We start from the raw sequence: 25867 nt of genomic DNA, 5'->3' as shown, positions 1-25867 counted from the left end.
CTGGGAGGTCATGACAGAGCCCCCAATGCAGCGTGGGGCAGCAGGGATTGCCCTCCCTGCCTGGCAAGAGCTGGTGAGTTGGGGCTTTTTCCCCCCTTTATTTAAAGAGCTGGGGCTGTGAGATGGTTGGGGGATGGGGGCTTGTGACCGAGCCCCCATGCAGTGTTGGGCAGTGGGGGACAGTGGGGATTGCCCCCACACCTGGCTGCAGCCCGTGAGTGCTGAGATTTTTTTTCAAAGACCTGGGAGCTGGGACCGGGCAGGGCAGCCATCAATGGGGCTGGGAGAGTGGGCAGGGGATATGGCTGATTCAGAGATTTGGCTGATTCAGGGGCGGCTGAATCTCTCAATTAGATTCAGCCGAACTGATTCGGGACAGTGGTTCGAATCAGCAAATTGAATCACTGACCCCCAAATAGGCCAAATCCAAATCCAAATCCGAAATGAATACTAGCCGTTTCACACAGGCCTAATGTATGCTTTCATACATCTTTCTTCAGTAAATTCTGCCGTTTCTCAAAATAAAAAGAAAGGAAATCATGATTCATTGTCTGTATAGTCCCATTATACATGGTGCCCTGCTTTTTATGTTCACATCTTTGCCATTTTGCCTTATGTTCAACATTTTAGTGATACAAAAAAAATCAACTTCCCATTTGTCAGACTTCCATTCTAAAAATCAAGCAAAATTTCCAATAATTATCAATATGTAGGCAACATCATTATAAAGAACTCATTAAAACAGCAGACAAGAAACTGATGCATGATTAATTCAACAGGAAAGAATGACATTTTCAGCTGTGGAGCTTTATACAAGTTGAGAACACATTGAAAAGATGAGATAAGGGAAAGCCAAATGCATACTGGAAAGATGAAATGGGGAATGGAGAAAAAACCATGTGCATAAAAATTGACAAGTATGCTACTTGAATAATGAGATGACAGCTGTAGGAGGCAAGGGAGTGAAAATGGAATAACAATGAAAGGATGCATTTGGGAGGGGAGATGGGTAAAGAAAGGAGTGCAGGTCAAGGGGTGAAATATTGGACAGAAAATGATAGAATAAGACTTAGAACCTTCATACAATTGACTATTATAATACAAGAAGATGGCATACCACTTCAGAATGAAGACAATTACGCTGTAAACATTTGCTTAAAAAATGAAAGCTTAAAGATGCCCTCAAGCAGAAACTTGGAAAATTCAAAAGGTATAAATGACTCTTCAAAGATGCAGCATGTATAGATTTTGTTGTCTTTGGAAGTATTTTATTTTGGTCATTCCCAGAAACAGAATACTAAACTAACCTACTAGTCTCATTTTGTAACAAAGTTCTTATTTCTATATTTGACATATTCCACTGTGCAAACCATCAGAAACAGCTTCGGGAGCCACAGTTTGAAAGCCACTTCAATTTGCTCGGAGCCCAACCCTTGATGGGGCTGACTGGGGCACAAAAGCACTTCAGTGTGGGGACTGACTGCCAGCCCTGCACTGGAGCAACCTTGTGCCCCAGCCAGTTATACAGCATGTTGAGCTGGATTGGAGCAGCCCTGAGCTGGCAGACTGACCTCCTGGACCTCCTTCCAGCTGGGGATGCTCCAACCCAGCTTAACATACTGCAGTTTCAGGCACACATGAAGACGTGGCACCCAGGAGCAATAAACTGGCACATGAGTAATCTGTGCCACTCCAGTGGTATTTTTTCCCGGGTGTTTATAGGGTATTTTTGGCACTTATGTGTGTGTAGGAATTCCATTTCTGGATACATTGCTCTGTATACATGGATGACTATGTGCTACTTCAAGATCATGCAGAATGACCATACGCGGTAGCAGCCACTAACAAAATCAGATAAAAAAACAGATGGAGGGGCAGTACAGAATGGGGAAGCTTGCTTCACTAGGAGCAAGGGGTCAATTTTGAATTCAGGGCCCTCTTTCTTTCAGGCCAGCAGATCACCCCACTGAACCACAATCCACTACTTTTTTTTTTTCCTCCTGGCTCCACAGATCTCTTTCCCATAGCCAGCTTCAAAGAAAATACCTCTGGTGTTTAGCACACCATGTAAAGAAGCATGAATGCCTTGTGCCTCCTCAGGCTGGTGGGGCATGGTGACCGCCTGCAGACGGCAGTGGCGAGTGGGGACCATCCGCAGGTGGCCATGGTGATGTTGGCAGCAAGGGCTGGCCAAGCGGGGACCATCCACAGGCAGCCGCAGTGTTGTCAGTGGTGGGGGAGAGGGAGAATAGGCAAGTGGCAATTGGTGACCACCCACAGATGCTGCCAGCAGTGTCAGCAGTGGCCAATCTCAGGGGGTGCACGTGCACCCGCATGCATCTCTTATGCGTTGCCAGTGTAAGGAAGTCAGAGCATATCTAGGTTCAAACCTTCTCTGGGTTAAATGGCCCAGAGCCCAGGTCTGCTGGCTGCCTAGGGGAGCACCCTAGCCACTTTCATTCACATTTTGTTGTTACCAGTCTGCTTAACTATGTAGATGTCCTTTTAAGTCCAGGAATACCATTCCCCTGGACATGTAGGTGCCCCAAATGCCCTGTGGATGTCCAAAAAAATGCCACTTAGATGACCAGGAAAGAAAAGTGCCACCCAGTGTCCATCCTTGATGGTGACCAGCCCACACAGGTCTATCTAATGTGGCTGTTATAGTCTAGCACAGGGATTGTCAACTGGTGGTATGCGAGAAGGCCCTAGGGGTTACGTGTGGGTGGGCGGGGATGAAGCACCACCACACACCATCCCATGCAGGTGCCAACCACCTGGGCAGATGCAGGGGGCAGGGGAAGCTCGCACACAGCAGTTGCCACTGCTCCACATTCAGCTGTGCGCCACCTGCCCCCCAGTCGCTTTGCAACTGACCGCACGCCTCCCCCCTCCCTGGTTGCTGGGAGTACAGTGATCCAAAAAGGTTGAAAACCCCTGGTCTAGCAGCATTGACAGATATGAAACCCTCCCCCAAAAACCAGCACTTTACCAGAAGAAGCAGTGCATTAGGGCTCTGCAGCATCTGTATAGATTGGGCACTTCAGCAGGGCTTTTTGGTGCTTTAATCTAATTGCTGATTCAATCAACTATTAGATAAAAGAGCCATAAAGCCCCACTGAAGCATCTGATCTATACAGATGTTGGGCATGCCAGGTCCATCTAATGTACTACCTCTTCTGGGCATGCACTGTGCTTGGCGTGGGGGTGCACCAAGCTTAAAGAACGGGGGGGGGGTGGAGACGGTCCACATCTGTAAGCAGCCTAAAGCAACAGAGGTAAGTGTTGCAGAGGCTTATGCATTAGGCTCAGAGGTCTCAAGATCTGATTCTTAGTGCTAAAGATCCACCTATAGGCACTGCATCACACAGTAATATGGTCTATTAATAGCTGCAGAACTATCAATGCTTTTAAAACATATCACCTGCTTCTTAAGACAACTGACACACCTTTTAAGACTCTCTTTTTCTGAATGAATGAAAAAGTCTTACCTCATCATAGTAAACTCTTAAATCTGCTCTTTTCGATCGCAAGTCCCAGAGCACTACAGTCCCATTTTCATAGCCTATTAACAACTGGTGGAAGAAAGCAAACACGATTACCATCTCAAGTTCAAACATTTAAAACTATTAAAGAAATTCTCGTTTGGTATTAAAAATAGTTTCTACTCCTCTTTCATGCACAAATAATGAAGGGAGAATAATTTCAGCTTTCCAGTAACAATTTTTCCCCAAACAGAAAATACCTCTTTTTGGTAAGAGAAAAATCTTGAACATACACAGTAAGAAACAGTTCAATTTAAGCTTATCTGGCAGATAGATGAAGAACAAGGACAAAATTATCAACACTGCAATCCTATCTTCATAGTCAATAGACACCAAACTAGGAATACCAGATTTGCTTACTGGGATATGATAACCTTTGTATGGTTCTCTTTAGAGCTCTGAGGAACCTTGGGAAGCTCGCTTAGATGTTGATGAGCTTCACAAGTTTGTCAGATCACAAGGGCAGATATAGTGCTCCTGTACATTTACCAATACGCAATTTTGTATGCAGTGAAATCAGCAGGGGCAGAGCTCCATTCTGTGGAAAAAAAATCTTTGTTTTGAAAATTCTCTATTAGACGTATAGCGTATGGACACCATTTCCCCCACTTTTCCTTATGTAGGAAACAGCCTGTTAGGTGAGGAGGGGGGTTTTACAGGATGTGTTCAGCACCTCACACAATTGCATACTCAGATTCCTCATGGCAGTGAAAAATTCAAGTGTCATTGGACAGAGAGCTAGCATGGCCACAGGTAAGTTCTTTCTGGCCCTGTTCAAGAAATGCTAGCGTAACCTACATACTCTCAGGGTTGCATACAGTAAAGTGTGTGCTTTTGGTAGTTGTATACTGTGTTTTTATGTGGGCAAGATGGCCCCTGTCCTTCTGGCCATGTGCTCAACATGTGGTGAGCTGAGGTCTGTATCTGGGCAAAGTATGTAAAACCCTTTGGACTCACTAGCCAGAGGAAGCAGAAGATCCTCAGCCTTCTGTCCCTGCTTGCCCTCTGTAGCTTCTGCACCCCATCCACCCTCTCCCTTACTGTTGGCACAGCTCAGCTCCAGCTCGGGCTGGCATCTCTCCCAGGCACAGAGCACATAGAAACTCCTTCCCTCACCTGGCTAATCAGGTGAGCAGCCCCAACCCTGCTGCACTGCCAGGCAAGGGCTGAGTTTCTATGTGCTGTGCTCCTGGACAGAGCAGCCCAATGGCGCCTGACAGCAATGGCTGGAGGCGGGAAGCAGAAGAGGCAGAAACTGTAGGGGGCACAGGGCAGAGACGGGAGAGCAGGGGGAGAAGTCACTGAAACTGGGGTCTTGTGGGGAAGAGGCAGAGATGGGGGAGGAGCAGAGGCTGGGGGCAGCTGGGGGCGGGGGGTGCAGATGACTGGGAGAGCAAGGTTGCTGGAAAAAGAAATGGGCAAGGCAGAGGGCAAGGGGGCAACCTGACCCCCCCCCCACACACACACACTGCTTTTTCTGCTGTAACAGTAACTGGAAAATTACAACAAAAGTATAGTTTTTCCAAATATAGAATCTATTTATTGGAGGATTGTCTTACATTCAAGTAAATATGGGAAAGCAAAACACTGCTTTCATTTTTGTCAAATGGGGAGACAAAGGAACAATTTTTTCTGAATTATGATATAACTGTGGTAATGCAGGATATCATTCCTGTAGGACTTGGATTGATAATTGTATTTTAACAAGCAAAGAAAGTTATGCATTAAACCAAAATTGTGTGTGAATTTTCCATCAGCCATCCCAAGCTCCTTTCAAAATATCTTTCAATATAAAATATTTGATAAGGCTGACATTTCAGGTTGTAGTATGAAATAAAAATTATGACTTAACTTCTACTTTCTATAGGATAAATTGTCTGGCAGCTCTCCATAACTGTGAGCATCTGGTGAAAAAATATAATAGCAGTACATAGCTTTTGATCCTGGAAGCAGTTCACTCAAGCCCTCCAGTTTGCTTGGCACCAAGAGAAAACTTTTTGGAGTGAACAGCTATGACCAAAGTAAGCAGCCATAACATTTAACTTTTACTTAGTTATGGATACATTAGAATATTTGATAAAAATACAGCTTTACTGGGTTAAAAAAATAAAAGAATATTTTGTTTAGTGAATCAACTATTTTACAATGAGTGTCTGGAACCTGTTACTATACTAAGAATTACATATGGAAACTCTCTCAGCCAAGCCAGGTATGAGTGTTCATAGTGCTGTGTAAACTCTCATTATGCGAAGGTGGATTGAATAACACAGTGCCTGGTTTGCATTTTACAAACATAATTCTTTAAGTTTCAGGTATTGGTCTCAAGTGCAAGGCCAAAAATCAAGCCACCCTGGAGGAGTTCCAGAATATTAATCATTCTTACTCTAATGAAATCCATATGGGACTCTGCACCACAGTAAATGTGAGAAGACATTCTGTTCAGAAAGCAAGCTGCTAATTGGATAGCACTGGTATCAGCCTGCCATATGGTACTCTGGGAAAGCAGATCAAGATAGGGAGTGACTGAGAAGAAAGCCTTATCTTACTGTAGTTGCTCTCTCTACTGGTTACCAAAACTTGAGCAGAGGGGTAGCTGACTACTTTTTTTTTGCACCCCCCTAAGCCAGTGCCTAGAGCCCCTGCCTGCTTGCCCCCTTGCCCTTAGGAAGAACAGAGACGCAGAAGAAAAGTATTTAAATCTAAAGGTTAAGACAGCAAAAAAGGAAAAAATAAAAAAAAAATGCTAACATTGATGCCAGGGTGTTCCCCAGTATTCTTGTTTAATGATTTGAAAGTTTAATGTATCTCAAATTCCTATTCTGAAGTTTCCAATCCCATAAGAGAGTACATACAGAAGGGAATTTCTATGACATCTGCTTGCTTGATATTCCTAGTCATATCATACCTCTTGCTATGGAAGTCCATGGAGTGTACCAATTGGTGGTATTATTATTATTATTAATAATAATGACAACAATAATAATAATCCAGTACCACTGAATGTCCCAACAGATGATGAAGACTATTGTGCTGGTAATCATGCAAACTGTTTATTGGGATTTCAGGTGGGGAGAAGTCCTGGTGAGAACGTCCTTGTCTAGAGGAACGGCTCAACTGACTGACCTTAGATTAGCACTTATCCCTGAACTACTTTTGCTGATGTCACCTTGAGGTTTCTCTTTTACCATTATTAGGGTAGCTCACAAACCAGATCTCCATATTTACTCTATCTTGGAGTCATGCCACCTGTTTTCTGTTGTTCCAGTGGCATCAAGCAGCTGCAAGGATAGAAGATCTCTCAAACAGAACTACCAGGTGTTCACTACATTTAAAAGCAATGCTTACTGGCAGGTTCCCAAGTTTAGTCACCCATTATTTAAAATCTTGGTTTTAATACCATCTAATGGCATCTGCATTAAGTCTCTCCTTATTGATGGGAAATATCCACTTGTTGCAGTTGGTAATTTTTCTTGATGACTTAATGAAAGACAGTAATTCCTAGAGATCACCAGAGAAGTAATTTCTCCTTGTCCTAGTTGGTTCAACCTGAAAGTCAACAAAAGCTACATTGATGTAAAGTAGCAGCCTCAACTTTTACTTTAAAAACAAACCTTCTTCTGAGTGTATTACAACATTTAATGAACTCTGATTTGGATAATTCATACTCCTCATAAGAGTAAACATCAGAGGCAAGAGAGGAAGGTTACCACAAAATGCTTTGGTTTTTTTTAGTGTCTTGAATCCTCAGTATCATCTGGCTAAATGAGGAGCAAGGATGGAGTGGGCCAGACTGGAGAAACTTTGTTTTTAGCTTTTGTTTCTGGAGAACATTCCTCTACTCAGAGTACAAAAATTAGCAGAGCAAAAAAGAAAGAGTCAACCTGGTAGGCACATATTGAATTCCAAAGATTTCTGACAGATGGAGGTATGGGACAGCAGTATCAGGGCTGGGACAAAAATGGCTTCAGAAGAGGGTAAGGCCCACAGCAGCATGAACTCTGAAGCTGTCTGCTTGGAGGAACCATGGTCAGAGGCTGGATTTAAGGTTTGTCCTGCTTCATATTTGACAGGTCTCAATGTCTTTGTCTCCGTTTATGAACAACAGCAAGCTTCAAGTATGGAATGTTCTCGTCAGTCTTTGGTAGAAGAAAAGAGGTATACTCCATAACTATTCATTTGTAATGCATGCTTAGCCAAGTTCTGAAGCCTTTATATAATTGTTATTAGTCTTGACTCAAGCCTAACTACCACTAAGTCACTGGAAATTTTGCCTGTATTAAGACTTCAATGTATTACATTGTTTATAACACAGTATTGTTCTCAATATAGCAGTATAAAGAAAAATACTTTCCAAAAATTTTCTACTGCAGGATTTTTTTTTAGAGTGACCTTGAAGTCGTATAATGAAGGCATATAATTAAACAGCGAGTGAATGAAAAGGATTGAGGTCAGAGAGAGCTGTAAAACATTACAATATTTGACATTAATTATTGTACTCACTTTCCCCTCATCTCTTGGGCTATCACTTAGGTGTACAACTGGGCCAGGGTGAGTCTTTGTGGATCTGCAAAATAAAAGCAATTTAAAACTATGTAAACTCTTTGCAGAAAAAGTTGGTATTTGCATTAAACTCTCTCTGTGTTAGAATTAAGACAAGGGAACCTGAAACAGATTGAAAGTAATTCTAAAAGCCCCAAAGAAGAGGGTACATATGTGAACATGATTCAAACCTTCTGAAGCCTGTGTTTCGCCTCTCATTTTCCCTGTCCTTTTCTTATTCAGACCAATTTGGGAAGTTCGCTTTGATGGCAACTCCTTGTTTCCCTTTCTTTAATCCAAACCCTGTTCCTGGAATAGCAATAATTTCTCTGGCTAATTTCTGGGTGTTTTTCCTTTCCATTTTTCCCCATCATTTTCTCTCTCCCTTATATGCAAGACAGCCTGCTTTTCAAGATATTCTGTCAGAAATATTCTATTTCATTCACTGGTGGAGGCTTGCTTCTGTACAGATAAACATGGAAACCTTCATCAAAGACTATGAGATTCAAAAACAACAGCACCCAGCCAATAAAGGTAGCCCAGTGGTGGGATTAAGAAGCGGTGAGAAATGAAGACACCTTGTTATAGATAGAGAAGGACATTTTTTTTAAGGTCCAGTTCAAGACTTGAAATACCAATTCTTTTTTTCTCTACAAAAATTTTGCCACTTCATTCTCAGAATTCTATGATATTTTGTGATAAATTCCAGTAATGTTTCTGAACAATCATTACTAATATTTAATAAGTATGATGCAAAATACAAATTTAGATACAGTGTACTCCATTCATATGCACATTAAATGAGTACATGCACATTAGGTAAGTATTTAACTGCAAAACAAAACACAAAAGTCCCAATAACAAGTATTAGTTATCTGCATATCAGTTAAATGCATAAACCTCTTAAAGGCATAACTTTTCAGCCTCACTACCTACTTTGTAATATAATTGTACTCTATTAAAGTGTACCCTAACTGGCACCAGAAACAGTGAAGGGAGGACTCCTGCCTAAAGGCTGCTATTAGAAGCCTTGAAATTGATGGGAGGTAGTTAGTTTCAGGATAGCTATTACAAATGAGAAGAGATAGTAAAACTTAGCTAGTAAATTTTCAAGGCTTCTAACTGCAGCTGTGAAACTGGCTATTAGGAACCTTGAAAAATTACAGGGGTTAATCTGCTTCAGTGCTGATATTAGAAACTTTGAAAATGATCGGACTTAGTCAGTTCTGGGGCTGCTAAATATCACAGCACAGTGGGGGAGATGGGTTACTTCATACTTAATGAGCATTGCTTATATTAAGTTCTCGTAATTTTATATGCCAGGTTAGGACACAGCCTCTGTTCAGTCCCTAGGTCTATGCATTTAAATTCAGTATGCCATAAATATATGCAACAAACATGTTTCTTTTTTAAACTATTACTGCCTATTAATGAACGCATTCTCCATATATAGTGATGGAAATATATTGTAACATTAGCTATTCCTGTACTACCTCAGTGTGCGAGTGTGTGTGTGTATATGTACGTATGTACACACACACTAATTCTCTCTGTGTGTATGTACATGTACACCCCACACACACATACACTATTACATCTAAGTTTAGGTAAAGTATACTTCATTTGTCAAGCAAGTGTGCTTTTTTTTTTTTTTTTCCTTATAAAAGAGATGCACTGTTTTGCAATACCAGTTTTCTTTTCACATGATGTTTCTTACTGGCTATATCTTCAGATGCATTTGCAAAGTTGTCTTAATGAATGATTCTCTTTTCCATAGCTAGCTGATGTTATTACAGAATAAATAGAACATAAATTTCTAAATATTTGTTTTCTGTCTTCCTTATTTGGTTTTCATTTCTTGAGAGATTTATCCATAACTGTTATCTCCCAAATCATATACACCATGCAGGTGAAGCTTGGAGCAAATTTTTCCTTCACTAGCTTAGTATGCTGGCTTCTGCCAGAATTTATTAAGATATCCTGATTTTGGTAGCCAATAATAGCTATTGGAAACCCTTAAAAATAATTTTGGGATCCCTGGGTAAATGTTGAACGTATTGGCTCAGTTAACTAGTCCTTAATAGTGTTTCAATAACTGTCTTTGAGACAAGCTGTTTTGTGTGAAAGAAACACCTGCTGTCTCTTCACAATTCATGTACACGTGGTTGTATACACATGGTTCACAATTAATCCGAGTAATTTTCCTTAACAGTTCTACAAATAGAATTAATTCTTCCTTGAGTTAATATTTGCAACTGTTTCTGGACAATTTCTATATTTATACCTTGCTCCCAAACTTTCCCTCTCTGTTTGTGCTGACTCCGTGCTTTTATTTATTTATTTTTTAAAATTATCTCACCTATTGGGTATAGCCATTTGCAAACAACTTTTCTCTCTTGTATTGTCTGAGTTTTCAGGAGGCCCAGAGACACTTTGTTTTTGTCTACCTGAGATTTTTTTAAACATCTTTTAACTTTGGATAGAGTCTCTGGAATAGTCCTGTTTCTGATTATTCAAAAGAACTTTAAATTGAAACTGCCATCAATATCTTATCATACATTTTCCTAACTCCTCTGCCTTTCTACCTTATAATGATACTTATGAAGTCCTTGGAGGCTTGTAATAGAATTTCTTTTGCTTTTTAGCACCTAGTGCAATTTTTTCTTTAGTAATATCTTTTCTATTATCTTGTCCCTAGCTCTATCGTGAGCTCCAGATAATAAAAAGGGATCTTTTATAAAATAGGCTATTATTTCAGCTAACAGCAATTCCAAATACAATGATTCCTTTAACAATCTGTATACCAGCTTGATGGGATAAAATTTTTCTAGATTCACTTTTCTTTCTTACTTAATACAAGTACTCCTTTCATACTCTCTATAATTATAATTAATTTTATTTGCCAATCCTCTTCTATTTACTTCCAATTTATTATCTTAGAATGGCAAGTATGTAGCTTATTAAGAGACTTTCAAAGTCATTTTTCTGCAAGACCCACTTTCACCCTTACATCCACAGACTCTGCTTCAGTACCTGTTCTTACCATCTTAATATCACGCTACAGATCTTTCGCTTTAAACACTGGTGTCTTAACAGCTTGATAGCTGCTTGCTCTGGCTCCAGTAGGGCCATTTCACCATCCCTATACAGCTAGTTTTGTTATGAAGTGAGAAAGTTGGACTTTGGAGAATGCCCTATCCACTTCAGTTTACCAAACAATTTTAAGTCCCTGAGATCTTTCAGAGGTGCTCTCTGACACATAATTTTCCTTCATAGGGTTGGTTTCCAGAGGTGATGGGAGCAGATATCTTTTCAGGGGTTGAAGGGCCTAGGGATCATTTGACTGTCCACCCACAAGTGTGAGGTATAAGTAACTCCAATGAATTCAAGAGAGTTACATAATTTGTGCAAGTTAGAGAAAAATAATGTTATAAATGGTTTTAACTTGGTACATTATATCCTATTTCACCCTTTCCCCTTTCCTTACTATAAAAAACAAACAGTCATCTTTTACTTCATTATAACACAAACATAAATTAACTCAGTGTTAGTGGGTTGTCCCTTGATGATGTTTCACCTTCTTGCATGATCACTGTTGGTCTCTTCTCTCACCTGCTATGCCTTGGTGTTATAGTAATAAGAAAGGAGGGAAGTAGGGTGTTATCACTAATCAATGATGTTGCTCTAGTTCAATTATACTCTTCACAGGGCTCCTCCATCTCCTACACCCTGTCCCATTCCACAGCTCATCAGTCATTGGAATCCAGCTCTCCTGGCTAGGCCCCACTCTCAGCCTTGGAACTCCAGCACCCCCAGCTGGCTTTCTTTTCCTGACCTGGTGGGCAAGATGGACTTTTTCTTTAGTACCCATGTCCACAGACTGACTCCAATTCCCTGGTCAGGGATCCCTAGTCTCTCTCTTCAGCTTGCCAGTCCCTTGTGTTCTGGAGCTCCAGCAGAGCCTGGTTCCAGGGGTTTGGTTCCAGCTCTGGCTTCTGTGCCACATCTCTACACAGCCTGCATGGGTCATAGAATCAATGAGTCGGAAGGGACCTAGACAGATCATCGAGTCCGACCCCCTGCCATGGGCAGGAATGAGCACTGAGGGTGGGAGGGGTCATAAGACCCCAGCCAGGTGCCTATCCAGTCTCCTCTTGAAGATTTCCAAGAGGAAATCTCCAAGAGTAACTCTCTTGAATTCATTGGAGTTACTCATACCTCATACTTGTGGGTGGACAGTCAAATGATCCCTAGGCCCTTCAACCCCTGAAAGGGTATCTGCTCCCATCACCTCTGGAAACTAATCCTATGACAGAAAATTGTGCGTCAGAGAGCACCTCTGAAAGATCTCAGGGACTTAAAATTGTTTGGTAAACTGAAGTGGATAGGGTCGTGCTGCTCTTGCGTTTTCCCCTCACTGGGGTTCTTCCAATCTGCTGGACTTCTCCCTTTGACTTCCAGTAAAACACTCAGGGCCAATAAAAACTTGCTCTCACTACCTGGGGGCAGGCCTTGCCCCAGCTGGCCTCTTCCTCTTTTCCTGGCCCCGAGGGAATGTGTCACCAGGGCTTGCCCATGCTCACCGCAATGCTTCTCACTCCCGGTAAGCATCTGGGAGAGCTCTGGTCCAGCAGCCATGAGCAGACCGTAACACAGCCCAGGGCCAGTGCCCTGTTACACTCAGATAATACATTTCATATTATCCAGGGATCCCAAAATTACTGGTTTCCAGAAGCTAATATTGGCTACCAAAATTATGGTATCTTAATAAATTCTGGCAGCAGCCAGCATACAATTTTAAGCTATTAGAGAAAAAATTATCTTCCATCTTCAGTGGGATGGCATATAAACTTTGGGAGATAATAGTTATCTTAATTGCTCTGTCAGGCAAAAAGAATGTGTATTATCTCTTAAACTAGATCTATTGACAACCAGGCTCACTTAATCAGTGTTAAATTGTACATTTGTATTAAAATCTTAAGTGTGTATACACAAAAGAATTTGTTCCCAGGTATAATGAGCCTGGGAGACCATAATAAGCAAGTTTGGAGACCATATGAATTGTATGACTAGGTCTGAATCTTACATAATTGGAAACAATTTTCTGCCAGCTGTAGATAGCTGTGGGTAGTTTTTGCCATGATGCATATTTGGACAGGCAAAGGCTACAAGGAGTTAAAAGGACTCCAGGGCTCGAGACTGATTTAAATATCAAAGGGCACATACACCCCAAGTCTATCTATCAATTTTCATTCTAGAATTAAAGAGACCTGCTTTTTCCAATAATTAACTGTCAGTTTTTTTAAATTAGTAAACTCCAGTCAGCACTCAATAATAAGATGGCCCTGCTTTCACTACTTGCAACGAAATCAGAGGATCATTCAGTTAGAGTAGCACCATTTATTTCTCTCTGATTTCAGTGAACGAAATTTTTCCCCCCATTTCCACACTTCTTGAAGCCATTATTTCAACATATTACAGCCATTATTTCAACACATTCAACACAGTGCCCCGTCTCTCGTTAGCCCTTGAAGACTGACAATCAAATACCTTTCCAGCCTCTCCTCAGTCTAAAAAACCCTCCATTTCATACAATTATTTTCTCTTCTGTACAGTTTCAGAAGCCTCATCTACCTTTAATTGCTAATTCCTGATTGAACTAAAAAAAATAGCTCTTATTTGCTCTTCGCTCTTTAAGGCTTTCAGAAATTGTACTTTCATTTCTGTCTACATATTTTTTTCCTTTGGGAGACATGAAGGTATATATCAGACCAAGGCACTGCTCTCAGTAGGGACCCTGCATTCTTTTTATGCATAGATAGAAATATAAGGGAGGGTAGATTTGCACCTTATAAACTAACTTAATCATAAACAATGGCTTAATTCATTAGATGCTGAATTCTTTCTATGAACCAACTAGTTGTTTGTTATTGCAGTGGGCAGGTTTTGGCAGTGGCCTCATCTTCTTTATTTGCGGCATGGTACTGGGTGTTCTTGGTGTTTTGAATATTGCACTTTACAGTTGGGGTGAGTTTGAAGTGCTGATTTTAAGGATTCATTTGGTTAACAACTGCAAAGGACAAGACCCAATAGCCGCTTCTCAGGATAGATAAAAACCAACAATTAAAAAATAAATAAAAATTAATTTTTTTATTTAAATCTTTTTTTTTATTTAATCATATTGATTCTTTTTTAAAGATCCTTTAAAAAAACCTATATGAAGATAGTTTTAATTTAAGATATGTTAGCTCAAGGATATCATCATGGAATAGGAACTATAACTTCTAATTATACACTATTTGAGACAATATATTTGTGTAACCTTTTTAGAAAAGTTATAAATAGGTCACAACAGGCCATGGACTATATTAAGGGCCCAATCTTATGGAGTTTCCAGAGTCTCCTCTATAGATTAGTAAAGATTAAAGAAAACCTTCTACCCAATGGGACTCTGGTCAGTCTAGAAGATACCATTAAACATCTTTGTGATGCTTAGTTTCAGTTCTCAAACTGTGGATTTGTGTCTCCAGAGATGATATCCTTGTAAACAACAGCAGTAAAATGGAAACGAGAGAGAACACACCTGATTACCCATCTATCAGCCCTATTGTCTCTCTGCAAGTTTGTGTACACAGAATCAAGCCCTTACCCCTCTAAAAGTACAATGTTTCAAAAAGTTAAATGAATAAAGGATTGTTGGGAGTGGAGTAGATCTGGGGAAGGAGGAGGAGTCTGGAGATAAATGCATGGAGGGAGGGGCAGTAAAAACAAAAGAGAAACATTTTAAGCAAAATATTCTAGGAGTCTTGTGGGATACATTTCTGAGCATAGCCTCTCCACCGATTTGAGATCTAGTGAGGGACTGGTATGGTAGAAGGGAAAACCTATCATGGCAACAGGTTTTCCAGACTGTAAAAGAGACCCTGTTTGGGATTATTTTAATAAAGTTCCTCTGCTTTTGGGCAAGACAGGCATGCATGCAAAATGCAAACAGTGCAACAAAGAAATGTGAGGCCTGGTTGCCTGAATGAAACAACATCATGACAAGTGCACCTTCTCAGAAGGAAGCTGCTTTGAAGATGATGAATGGAACATGTCTGAACATGGAATTCAACGCAGACAAGTGCCAAGTGTTGGATCTAAGGAGAAGGAACCTGCAACATGCTTATAGGCTGGGGAACACCTCTCTCAACAACACAGTGGCTGAAAGGGATCTTGGAGTCATTGTTGATTCCAGGATGGACATAAGCCCAATGTGAGGAAGCAGTCAGTAAGGCTAACTGCACTTTGTTGTGCATGTACTGATGTATCACAAGCAGGTCCAGGGAGGTGATTCTTCCCCTCTAGGTGGTGCTGGTCAGGCTGCAGTTAGAGTACTGGATGCTGCACTTCAAGAGGGATGTGGCTAACCTTGAGAGGGTCCAGAAGAAGGCCACTTGCATGGTCAGGGAGCAGCAGGCCAAGCCCTATGAAGATAGACTAAAGGGCCTGAATCTATTCAGCCGCCACAAGAGAAGACTGAGAGGGGATCTGGTGGCCATCTATAAACACTCACTAGGGGAGGGACCAGCGGAAAATAAGTGAGGCTCTGCTCGCCCAGGCACCACCTGGGATAACAAGGAAAAATGACCACAACTTGATTGAGAGAAGGTTCAGGCTTGATATCAGGAGGCATTATTTTACAGTTAGGGCTGCCAGGCTTTGGAATGGGTTCCCAAGAGAAGTGGTGCTCTCCTCTATTTTGGGGGTCTTCAAGAGGAGGTTGGATAGTAGTATGATCCCAGCACTCATTCCCGCCCAGGGCAGGGGGTCAGACTTGATGATCTGTTCAGTTCCCTTCCGACCCTAGAAACTATGAAACTATGCAGGATCTCTAGGTTAGTCCATTTTCTTATTTCATGCTTCTTTCTTAAGGACTGCCTGTCTTCCCTGTCCATATATTTTGAGTGGACTTCCAGACTACTTGAATTCTCATAAAATATCTGAGCAAAAATATAGTTGTTACTTTATGGAACTATCATATTTTTAATGCACTTGTGATGTAAAATAATGGCTGAAATAAGCAGATCTTCCTTTTACAGTTTCACTTCTAAAGTAGTACTGAGTGCAATTAGTAATACTAAATGATCAGTACCGTAATGACTGCCTTGACTTCTTTTGTTCAGAAGGATCCATCCTCAACATACAGGATACTGACTATCCATCTTCAATATCATCATCACTGTCTACAGTTTCAGAGTTATCCGCTAATGATACCAGTGTTCTAGTCAAATGTATGTCACATAGCATATCATTTGTAGCAAAAAGAAAAAAAAAATCTCCATCATCCAGAAACAACCATAGATAAGTTTGTAATAAGAACCAGCAGATTACAGGAAGAGGTAATTGAAAAAATGTTTGGGTTGTTTATGCAACAAACTGTCCTTCCCATATGGTTGAGAACACCCACTTCGTTTATATGGTTTAGTCATTACAACCAGGATACAGTCCACCCAACAGAGCAGATATAGCAGGCAAATTGCTGGATAAAGTGTATGAGAAAGAAATTCAACAGTGTGCAAAAAGTCTAGAGAGGAAGATTGTTAACCTGAGTCTTGATGAGTGAAGCAATGACCACAATGATCCAGTAATATGTGCTTGTGTGACAACAGAAGAAGGGACTGTCTACCTTACAGAAACAATTGAAGCATCAGGAAATGCACACACAGCAGAATACTTATGAGAAGTAGCAGTAAAAGCTATAACAAACTGTGAAAAAGAAATCAAATATCTAGTATGCAGCTTTGTCACAGACAATGCTGCAAATTTATCAAAGGTGAAACGAAATCCAGAAGAAAGTGAATAACCTCCACAAGCTAACACTATATGGCTGAAGCATTCATTTGTTGCACCTCTTAGCCAAAGACTTCAGTGGTCCAGAAATAAAGCCTAATGTTGCTGAAATTGCAAAATACTTCTGTAACAACCACTTTGCAGCAGCTGCTCTCAAGAAAGCAGAAGGAACCAAACTAACTCTTTCATAAGACACGCAATGGAACTCAGTAGTGAACTGTTTTGAGTGATACATTGAGAACTGGCCTAATCTGATGACAATTTGTGAACAAAATTATGCAACATAGATGAAACTGTCATAGTCAACAATTCTCAACATTGGGCTGAAGAGAAAAGTAGAACATATACTGACTATCCTGAAGCCTATTTCTGTAGCCTTGAACAAAGCGCAGGGAAATAGCTGTTTTATTGCTGATGCTGCTGAAATTTGGAAGGAACTGAGTGAGACCTTGAAAAAAGAAATACACAATGATAAAGTTAAATTACAAGCATTAACAAACAAATGGATCAAGCACTATCTCCAGCTCATTTTCTTGCCAATAGTCTCAATACTTGGTACCAAAGTCAATCCTTAACTGCTGAAGGAGAGGAGTTGGTTATCACATGGGCATCCAGCAGTCATCCCACCATAATACCAGCTATAATAAATTCCAGGGCTAAGGTTGAACTATTCAAGAAATATATGTTTGCTGATGAGGTTTTAAAGAAAGTCACACCAGTGAACTGATGGAAATCACTTAAGCACCTGGATCCATCAGATACTATTGAAGTGATAATCCAGCTTTTAAATGGCAGTAGCTTCTTCTGCAGGTACAGAAATAATATTTTCTTCCTTTGGACCAATTCATTCTAAATTGAGAAATCACTTGGGAACTGCAAAAGCAGGAAAACTTCTCTTTTTTTCCCAGTCTATGAAAAAATAGGAGGAGGAAGGTAAAGACTGAGTTTGCTGCATAACTCAGTATTTTGAGTTTTTCATGTTGACCTGGCTGAAATAATCTATTTATTTTTTGTTTAAAACGCATTTCACATACCTAAAATAGTTAAAACTTCCAAAATACATATACTTGCTTTGTTACAATAAGTATACATTTGTTGTTGAAGAAAAATATCCAAAATATGTAAACCTGTTGTTTTAGTTAAATAAAACAATTTAAATGTCTGTTGTTTTTGGTGACAGTTGTTCTCCTCTTAATGCAGCATGGCAAAAATATCCCCCAAATACCCATGATTAATCTAGTGAATTGGAGATAGCTGTGAAGTCACTGGGAGCTGAACGCTCAGCTTCAATTAGCTTTCGTAAAATAACCAAATCATATTTCAGTTTTCTGATGTAGCTGCAAAATTAATCTGTAAAAAAAAATCAAAATAAATCACTGTTTTAAAATGAATAGGGTATACCTTTCATAAATGAAACCTACGTCTATCACTCAGTTGTGAATAATATGTATTAACATTATAGCAAACAACAAGAATGCACTTTTTGTAGAAAATTAAGAGTAAATTGAGGCTTCATGACCAGTGTTTTAAATTGTGCTTTAAATCAATTTGATTTAAATCAAATCCATCCTGCCTTTTCCAGTCATATGCTCCTTATTTAGGTAATCTTACCACCCCAGCTATCCATGGCCACATCCTCTTCTAACAACCTGCTCCATCCTCGAGAACAGGAGCTCTTCATATTTTTTAGGGTGGAGGGATTGCTGTTCTGAGCAGGCTTTGTACAACCATCCAAGAAGTGGGGCAGGCGTTAATGCAGAGTACGATGTTCACGGTTCAGACAAGGCAAACCACATTGTAAAAGTACACAAAAAAGTACAGAGGCACTGACCTCCAACCAATGCAATTTTCCTGTCAAATTTCAACTTCATATTCCAGCTGTTTCAACACAAAAGCCAATTAAGAAATAAGCACAACGAATATAGTGAATTAAGAGTTGGTTGGTATTTCATTCAAAAGCTGTACATTTCTCACTCAGATTATAAAAACAAAACAAAACAAAAAAACCTTCAAGCACAAACCAGGCAGAGAAAATTTCAGCTTGACAGGCGATCGTTTCAGAAATGAGCGTTCATGAACAGGGACTTAAAATTCTATGGGTTGTACAGCTTTAACTACAGCAGTTGCTGTCACTCCTGCCATAAATCAAAAATGAGCTGAACTGAAGAAAAAGGTAACACTGCAATTTCCTTCTTTTGGAAAGTCTATGTTAGTAAAAATTATTCTTGCAGTCTTTGGGGACTTAAAGTCATGCATTAGCTATTAATGGCTTACAGGTGGGAAAAGCATTGTGCAATAACGCAGTTTAAAATAATGGCAAATATTAGGACAGTCCAGTTATACTATCACCCAGCTGGTTTTTATTATAGTTAAAAATATATTGCAATTTCTCTTATGTGCAGACAGCAGGGCTGCTCTGCAAGTACTGTATTGAAGGCTATTATTTTGTTAACTATATTATGTCAATGATATTAGTTACAGTGCTTGTGGGACACTATTATAGCTTCAATGAAAATAATTATAACTCCTGCACAGCACATTACACTGCCTATAGAAATCTTTTCTCCAAAATATATTTCATCTTATTGTAACCCTCCAGCTTGTTAACTGTAAACCAAACTGTATTTTATTCTGTGTCACCTATAATATTGCAGAACTGTCAAAGAGACAAGGAAGGTGTGTGCTCACTGCTACTGTGACAGTGAAGAGATTAAGATGCTGTGCAACCAATTTAAGGCATAAAATTACTGATCATCCAGTTCCTATAGAGGACTAGGATGCCCTGTGTGAGAGAGATAATGAAGTATGGTCACTTGAGGGTTAGCTTTAATAAAGCTCTGGCCTCTGCTGTAACTACATGCTCCTCTGCATGTGTTTTTTTACTGCCTACCACCTATATGGCATTATGTCAAAAGTACCACCCATGGAAGTAGAATACAAGGGAACAGCCATGAGAGAAAAGAGCAGGTAAATTAAACTATTTCACAATGAAACAGAAGGTTTTAATTCCTCTATTGCAAACAGAGAGAAGCTGTGAGAAAATGAGAGGAGAGAAATGCAATAAAGAGATTTTGAAGCTGAAAGACCAGCTCTACTGGAGCATGGACAGAGATTAAGCTGCCTAGCAGGGACAGAAACAACTAAGTAAAAACAAAATAACTTGTAAAGGACTTAGGGCAGTGGAGATGGTTTCCATAGCACCTCCCAAATGCTTTCATTTTTCATGGTAGTAAAAGAGCAATGTTTTGCCGTAATGGTCCACAAATTATGCAAGGGGCAAGGTTTTCTTAGGGTGATATTTTATTGGACCAACTACGTAACTGGCATAGAATTAGACAAGCTTTTGAATGCAAGACATTCTTCTTCTCTCTTTTCACTAATAGTGTGGCCAAAATGGAAACATTATTTTGAGCAGTCATTTTGCTAGGGGTGGTGGTATCCTGATGACACTGGCTATGCTTCGTAATCAGAAGAAAAATATAATGATGGAGTAAAGTTAATCAGGAAAACAGGACACCCTCTCCAAGATAGCAAAAAAGAACACAAGGGTGAACATTTCAATGTAGAATTAAAAAAAAAATTACTAGCTGAACAGGAGAATTCAGGGATAGGAAAAGGGTAGAAAATGCACAGAAATTGTGGAAAGAATACTCCATCGTTCCTGGAAAACCTGTTCAGCTGGAAAAGCTAATTGCCATAAATGTCAGTGAAAGGGAACTTAAAATGCAGATCTTCCAAGTTGATAAGAATTGGCATATACCAAAAAGAAACAAGGAAACTGACACAATTTTTTTGATGGGGGCATTGCTGACAATGACAAAAAAACAACTGGATACAGAAATGGTAACAAAACAAAACAAAACAAAAAAGAAAGAAAAAAAAGAAATGGAGGGGATAAAAAAAATCTTATGCTAGACACTGTTATTGAACTATCAGTCGCTGATCATGACAATGTTAAGAAAGGTGTTCATAACAGATACTTCTGTGCCACTGGTGATGACTTACCAGGACAGCAAGGGAAATGTAGTCCCACTTTCACTGCAACCACAAAGGTTCACCTTACTGGACATCATAAATCTCCTCTCATCAGTGGATTCACAAACTCATTTACCACTCAGCAAAAGAATATTTAAAAAACTGGTTTGAAAATGGAATGTATGGCACAGGAAAGAATAACTTAATGTCTGGAGGCAGATTAATCTTACACAAAGATAATGGTCCCATTTTGACTTGTAAAAGTGTCTAGGCTTATTGCCTGTTGTCACTGTCTTTAGGAAGCTACCCTTTATTTCAGATCACAGTGCAGAGAGAAAAGCAGATGACATAGAACTGAAACCTCTCCTCCTGTGCAGTGAGTAGGCAGAGCTTTAATGCTGCTTGACCATGATGCAGCAGCCAGTATTTGTCCACTCAAAGGACAAAGTAAATTGTGTGCGAAGGGCTTGGGCAGGAAAGACCAAATTAAGATTATGAGTTCTAATCCAGTTCTTACTCTTCCCCTATAGCAGCCCATGTACAAGTTGCCATAAGATGAATAAGTCACTAGGTGCTCTTGGTGCAAAAAAGCCAACGACATACTGGGTTGTATTAACCACACCCCAGGGTGTATGCTCTGCTCTCCAGGACAGGAAATAGAAGCCAGAGGAGGGATGGGGAACCCAAAGACCCCAATGACCGTAGCAGCTGGACAGCCAGATCAGGAGCCTGGATACTGCAAATTAACCCCTCACAGGCATGGGTGTCTGGTGCCTCTCGAGTCAGGGGGAGCCATGTGCCCCCCCGACACCAGTCAGCAACTGGGGTGAGGTGGGGGAAGGGAACCCCCCAGCAGCCGATCCCACTGACTGAGGGGGGAAGTAACCCAGGAGCCAATCCCACTGGCGGGGGGGGGCGTCCCCCTCAGCCAGTCTCACTTGCCATGAAAGCTGCCATCAATCCACAATCCCGCAGCCACTTCCATGAGCAGCAGAGCCACTTTTACTGGTGGCCCCGCTCTCCAGCCAGACTTGCAGGGGTGGGGCACTGGTGCTCCCGCCTGCCCCCTTGCCCACCAGCTAAACAGGGAGTGTGGCTTGGCAGGGGGTGCACCAGCGCTCTCAGGGGGTACACGTGCCCCCCCATGAACCCCCTACATGTCGCCCCTGCTCACAGGCCATGACTTGGACAGTCTTGATCTAAGATAACTTAACACCTCTTCCCACCTATACAGCTAAGATTTCTTTCTGGGCTTGCATCATCTCTTTTGGTCTTAAAAGATGTGATATTGTTCTGCTCATATGCACTCAAAGCTGCTTCACAGACTACCTTCCTACTCTATTGTGCAGACCATGTCTACTTTTGTACCTATCCACTGGCTCCTTCTCTGTTGCATCATATACAATCTGCCTTGCAAGGTCATTTATGGTCTATTCCTACCCAGCTGATCACCTCTCATCTACTCTTGCGATATTGATTCCCATCTCGCATCAGCTCATGATCCTAGACAATGCTGTAAATAGTCTTCCTGCTTTACAGTAACAGAAACTCTGGGGGCTGTTTTCCAAACAATTTTATTTTCCTACATTTCCTACTCATGAAATAGAATTTCTCCCTGTTCACAAGGAAGTGGTATTGTGGGACAGAATGCAAGGGGATCAGGGGCATGGCAAGTCTGGGGGGGCCCCAGCAGGACATGACTGGGGAGGTCCCCCAGTGGCCAGCTGGTGACCAGGGTGGGCATGGGGTCTCCCAGCAGCATGGTAGTGGCAGAAGTGCCAGCACTTCCACATGCAGCACAGTGGCAATGGAAGTGCTGGCACTTCTGCTGCCAGCACTTCCACCACCGATGGAGCCAATTTTAGGGGGATGCAAGCAATATCTGTGCCCCCCTACCAGCCTGAGTGCTCGCTGTCAGGGGGAGCATCAGCACTCTCAGGGGGTGCACGTGCCCCTTCTGTGCATCACCTATGGTCGGGGGGAAAGGGACTTGGTAGTGGGGGTCTACTACAGGATGCCACATCAGGAGGATGAGCTGGACCTGGAAGTTTCCAGACAGCTCTCAGAAGCTGTATGGTCAAGGGACATGGTTGTCATTGGTGACCTAAATTACCTTGACATCTGCTGGGAGGAGCAGTCAACTAGATCCAACCATTCATGTAGATTCTTAACCTGCATACAGAACCTTCACTTAACACAAGAAGTATAGAGTCCCATGAGGAGAAACACCTTACTGGACTTGGTGCTGGCTACAGGGGATGACCTGGTGGGGGGGATCTACTGACACAAGGTAACCTAGGGGGCAGTGACCATCACTTGATTGAATTCACCATCTGGCGTAGGGTGGGAAAGATGAACAGTAGAGCAGAAGTGCTAGACTTCAGAAAGGTTAGCTTCAGTGTGCTCAGGAGATTAGTTAACAAGGCACTGAAGAACAGGAGCATTGGTGAGATGGGAGTCCAGGAATGGTGGTTGTTCCTAAAGGGAGCGATTGTATGGGTGCAGAAGGAGACAATCCCATTGCACAAGGATGGGGGCAAAGGGGCCAAGAAACCCTCTTGGCTAAACAGGGAAATCCAGGAAAGCCAAGGTGCAAAAAAAAAGAGGCATATAGGCTGTGGAAGCAGGAGGTAGCTACCAAGGCAGGAATATACCAACTTGACCCACACCTGCAGGGAGGCAGTTAGAAAGACCAAAACAGAAATGGAACTTAGGCTGTCAACAAAAATTAAAGACAACAAAAAGTCTTTCAGGTATATTAGGAGTAAAAAGAAGGTGCAGGGTAGCATAGGAGCCCTACAGGACAAAACTAGGGCAACTAGTGACAAATAGGGGGGACAAGGCTGAACTCTTCAATTAGTTTTTTGATTCTGTATTCCTGAACATGGATCAGGACAAATCTCTCTATTGGATCATAGACAGGCACAAAAAAGACACCCCCCACCAACTGTTAGTGCTGATTTGGTGAAGAGGCACTTGGAGCAGACTGGATGTGTTTAAGTCAGCAGGCCTGAATGATCTTCATCCAAGGGTGCTGAAGGAATTGGCCAGGGTCATAGCAAAGCCACCGGCACAGCTGTTTGAGCACTCATGGTGCTCATGTCAGGTCCCAGAGGACTGGAAGAGGGCCAATGTGTTCCCTATTTTCAAGAGGGGGAGGAAGGAGGATCTGGGTAACTATGGACTGGTTACTCTCACCTCTATCTATGGGAAAACTTTTGAAAAAATTAAGGATCATATTTGTAGGAGTCCAGTGGGAAAAACAATGCTGAAGAGCAACCAGCACAGATTCACAGCAGGTAGATCCTGCCTGACTAACCTTGTTTCTTTTTATGATCAGGTCACAAAATGCTTAGACGCAGAAGTCGAGGTAGATGTCATTTACTTGGATTTTAAGAAGGCCTTCAACATGGTATCTCATCCTATTCTCATAAATGAACTGAGAGGCTGTGACGTAGATGATTACATGGTCATGTGGGTGGCAAATTGGCTTAGGGGTCACACCCAGAGAGTGGTGGTGGATGGGTTGGTATTGACTTGGAAAGATGTGGGCAGTGGAATCCCACAAGACTCGGTCCTTGGACCTGTGCTGTTCAATGTCTTCATTAGTAACTTAGATGAGGGCATGGAAAGCACCCTGTCCAAATTCGCAGATGATACCAAATTATGGGGTAAAGTTAACACACTAGAAGGTAGGGAATGAATCCAAGCAGATCTGGACAGGTTGGAAGAGCAGGCAGAACAAAACAGGATACAGTTCAACAAAGACAAGTACAAAGTGCTGCACCTAGGGAGAAGGAAATCACCAGCACACTTACAGGCTGGGGGAGGACCTTCTTAGCAGCACAGCCACAGAAAGGGATCTTGGAGTCATTGCTGACACCAAGATGAACATGAGTTGTGAAAGTGACGAAGCGATCAGTAAAGCTAACCACACTTCATAGTGGATTAGCAGGTCCATGACAAACAGGTCCAGGGAGGTGATACTTCCCCTCAATGCAGCATTGGTCAGGCTACAGTTTTCATGGATTTCATAGACATTAGGGCTAGAAGGGACCTCGAACAGAGTCGAGCCCCCTGCCCCAGGGGCAGGAAGTCAGCTGGGGTCATAGGATCCCAATAAGATAAGCATCCACATTTCTCTTGAAGGCATTCAATGTAGGTGCTTGAACTACCTCCAGTGGCAGGCTATTTCAGACCTTGGGGCTCAGACAGTGAAGAAATTCTTCCTTATGCCGAGCCTGAAATGGTCTCGCAGGAGTTTATAACTGTTTGACCTTGTCATCCCTTGGGGCACTCTGGTGAACAATCATTCCCCCAGATCCTGGTGAACCCCCCTGATAAACTTATAGGTGGCCATCAGATTTCCCTTGCTGTCCTGGTAAGTCAGATTGCCCCTGAGCCTGTGCTTTTTGAGGCTAAAAAGCCCCATAGCTCTCAGCCTGTCATTGTAATGTCTGTTTTCCTGACCTCTGATCATGCGCATGGCTCTTCTCTGGACTCTCTCAAGCTTCTCCGCATCCTTTTTGAATTGTGGAGCCCAAAACTGGATGCAGTACTCCAGCTGCGGCCTCACCAAGGCTGAGTACAATGGGAGAATGACATCCTGGGATTTGCATGAGAAACGTCTATGGATGCAAGCCAGCGTTTTGCTTGTTTTACTAGCCCCAACATCACACTGAAGGCTCATATTCATCTTGTGGTCAATCGTGGCCCTCAAGTTCCTTTCATCTGTAGTGCTAACCAGTGTAGCACTGCCAAGCCTATAAGGATGCTGCAGGTTTTTCCTCCCAAGGTGGAGAACCTTGCATTTTTCGGTGTTAATCATAGAATCAATGAGTCAGAAGGGACCTAGACAGATCATCTAGTCTGACCCCCTGCCATGGGCAGGAAGGAGCACTGGGGGTGGCAGGGGTCGTAAGCCCCCAGCCAGGTGCCTATCCAGTCTCCTCTTGAAGATTTCCAGGGAAGGTGAG

The 25867-nt window shown here is 41.7% G+C and overlaps 1 protein-coding gene across 3 annotated transcripts in view; it reads right to left on the bottom strand.

Moving 5' to 3' along the window:
* Positions 1–25867, bottom strand: part of STXBP5L (syntaxin binding protein 5 like) — a 448370-nt gene that overhangs the window by 214603 nt on the left and 207900 nt on the right. For all 3 annotated transcript variants that reach the window (XM_019527059.1, XM_019527060.1, XM_019527061.1), the window contains exons 6-7: positions 8046–8109; positions 3492–3575 (exon numbers count right to left, since the gene is read on the bottom strand). In XM_019527059.1, the coding sequence (XP_019382604.1) occupies positions 3492–3575; positions 8046–8109 (148 nt within the window). The remainder of the gene's footprint in view (positions 1–3491; positions 3576–8045; positions 8110–25867) is intronic.

The sequence above is a fragment of the Gavialis gangeticus genome, unplaced genomic scaffold (assembly GCF_001723915.1).
Source record: "Gavialis gangeticus isolate Ggan-Ray unplaced genomic scaffold, GavGan_comp1, whole genome shotgun sequence".
Taxonomy (NCBI): domain Eukaryota; kingdom Metazoa; phylum Chordata; order Crocodylia; family Gavialidae; genus Gavialis; species Gavialis gangeticus.
The sequence above is the reverse complement of the archived record's forward strand: the minus strand, read 5'-3'. Positions and strand labels throughout refer to the sequence as shown.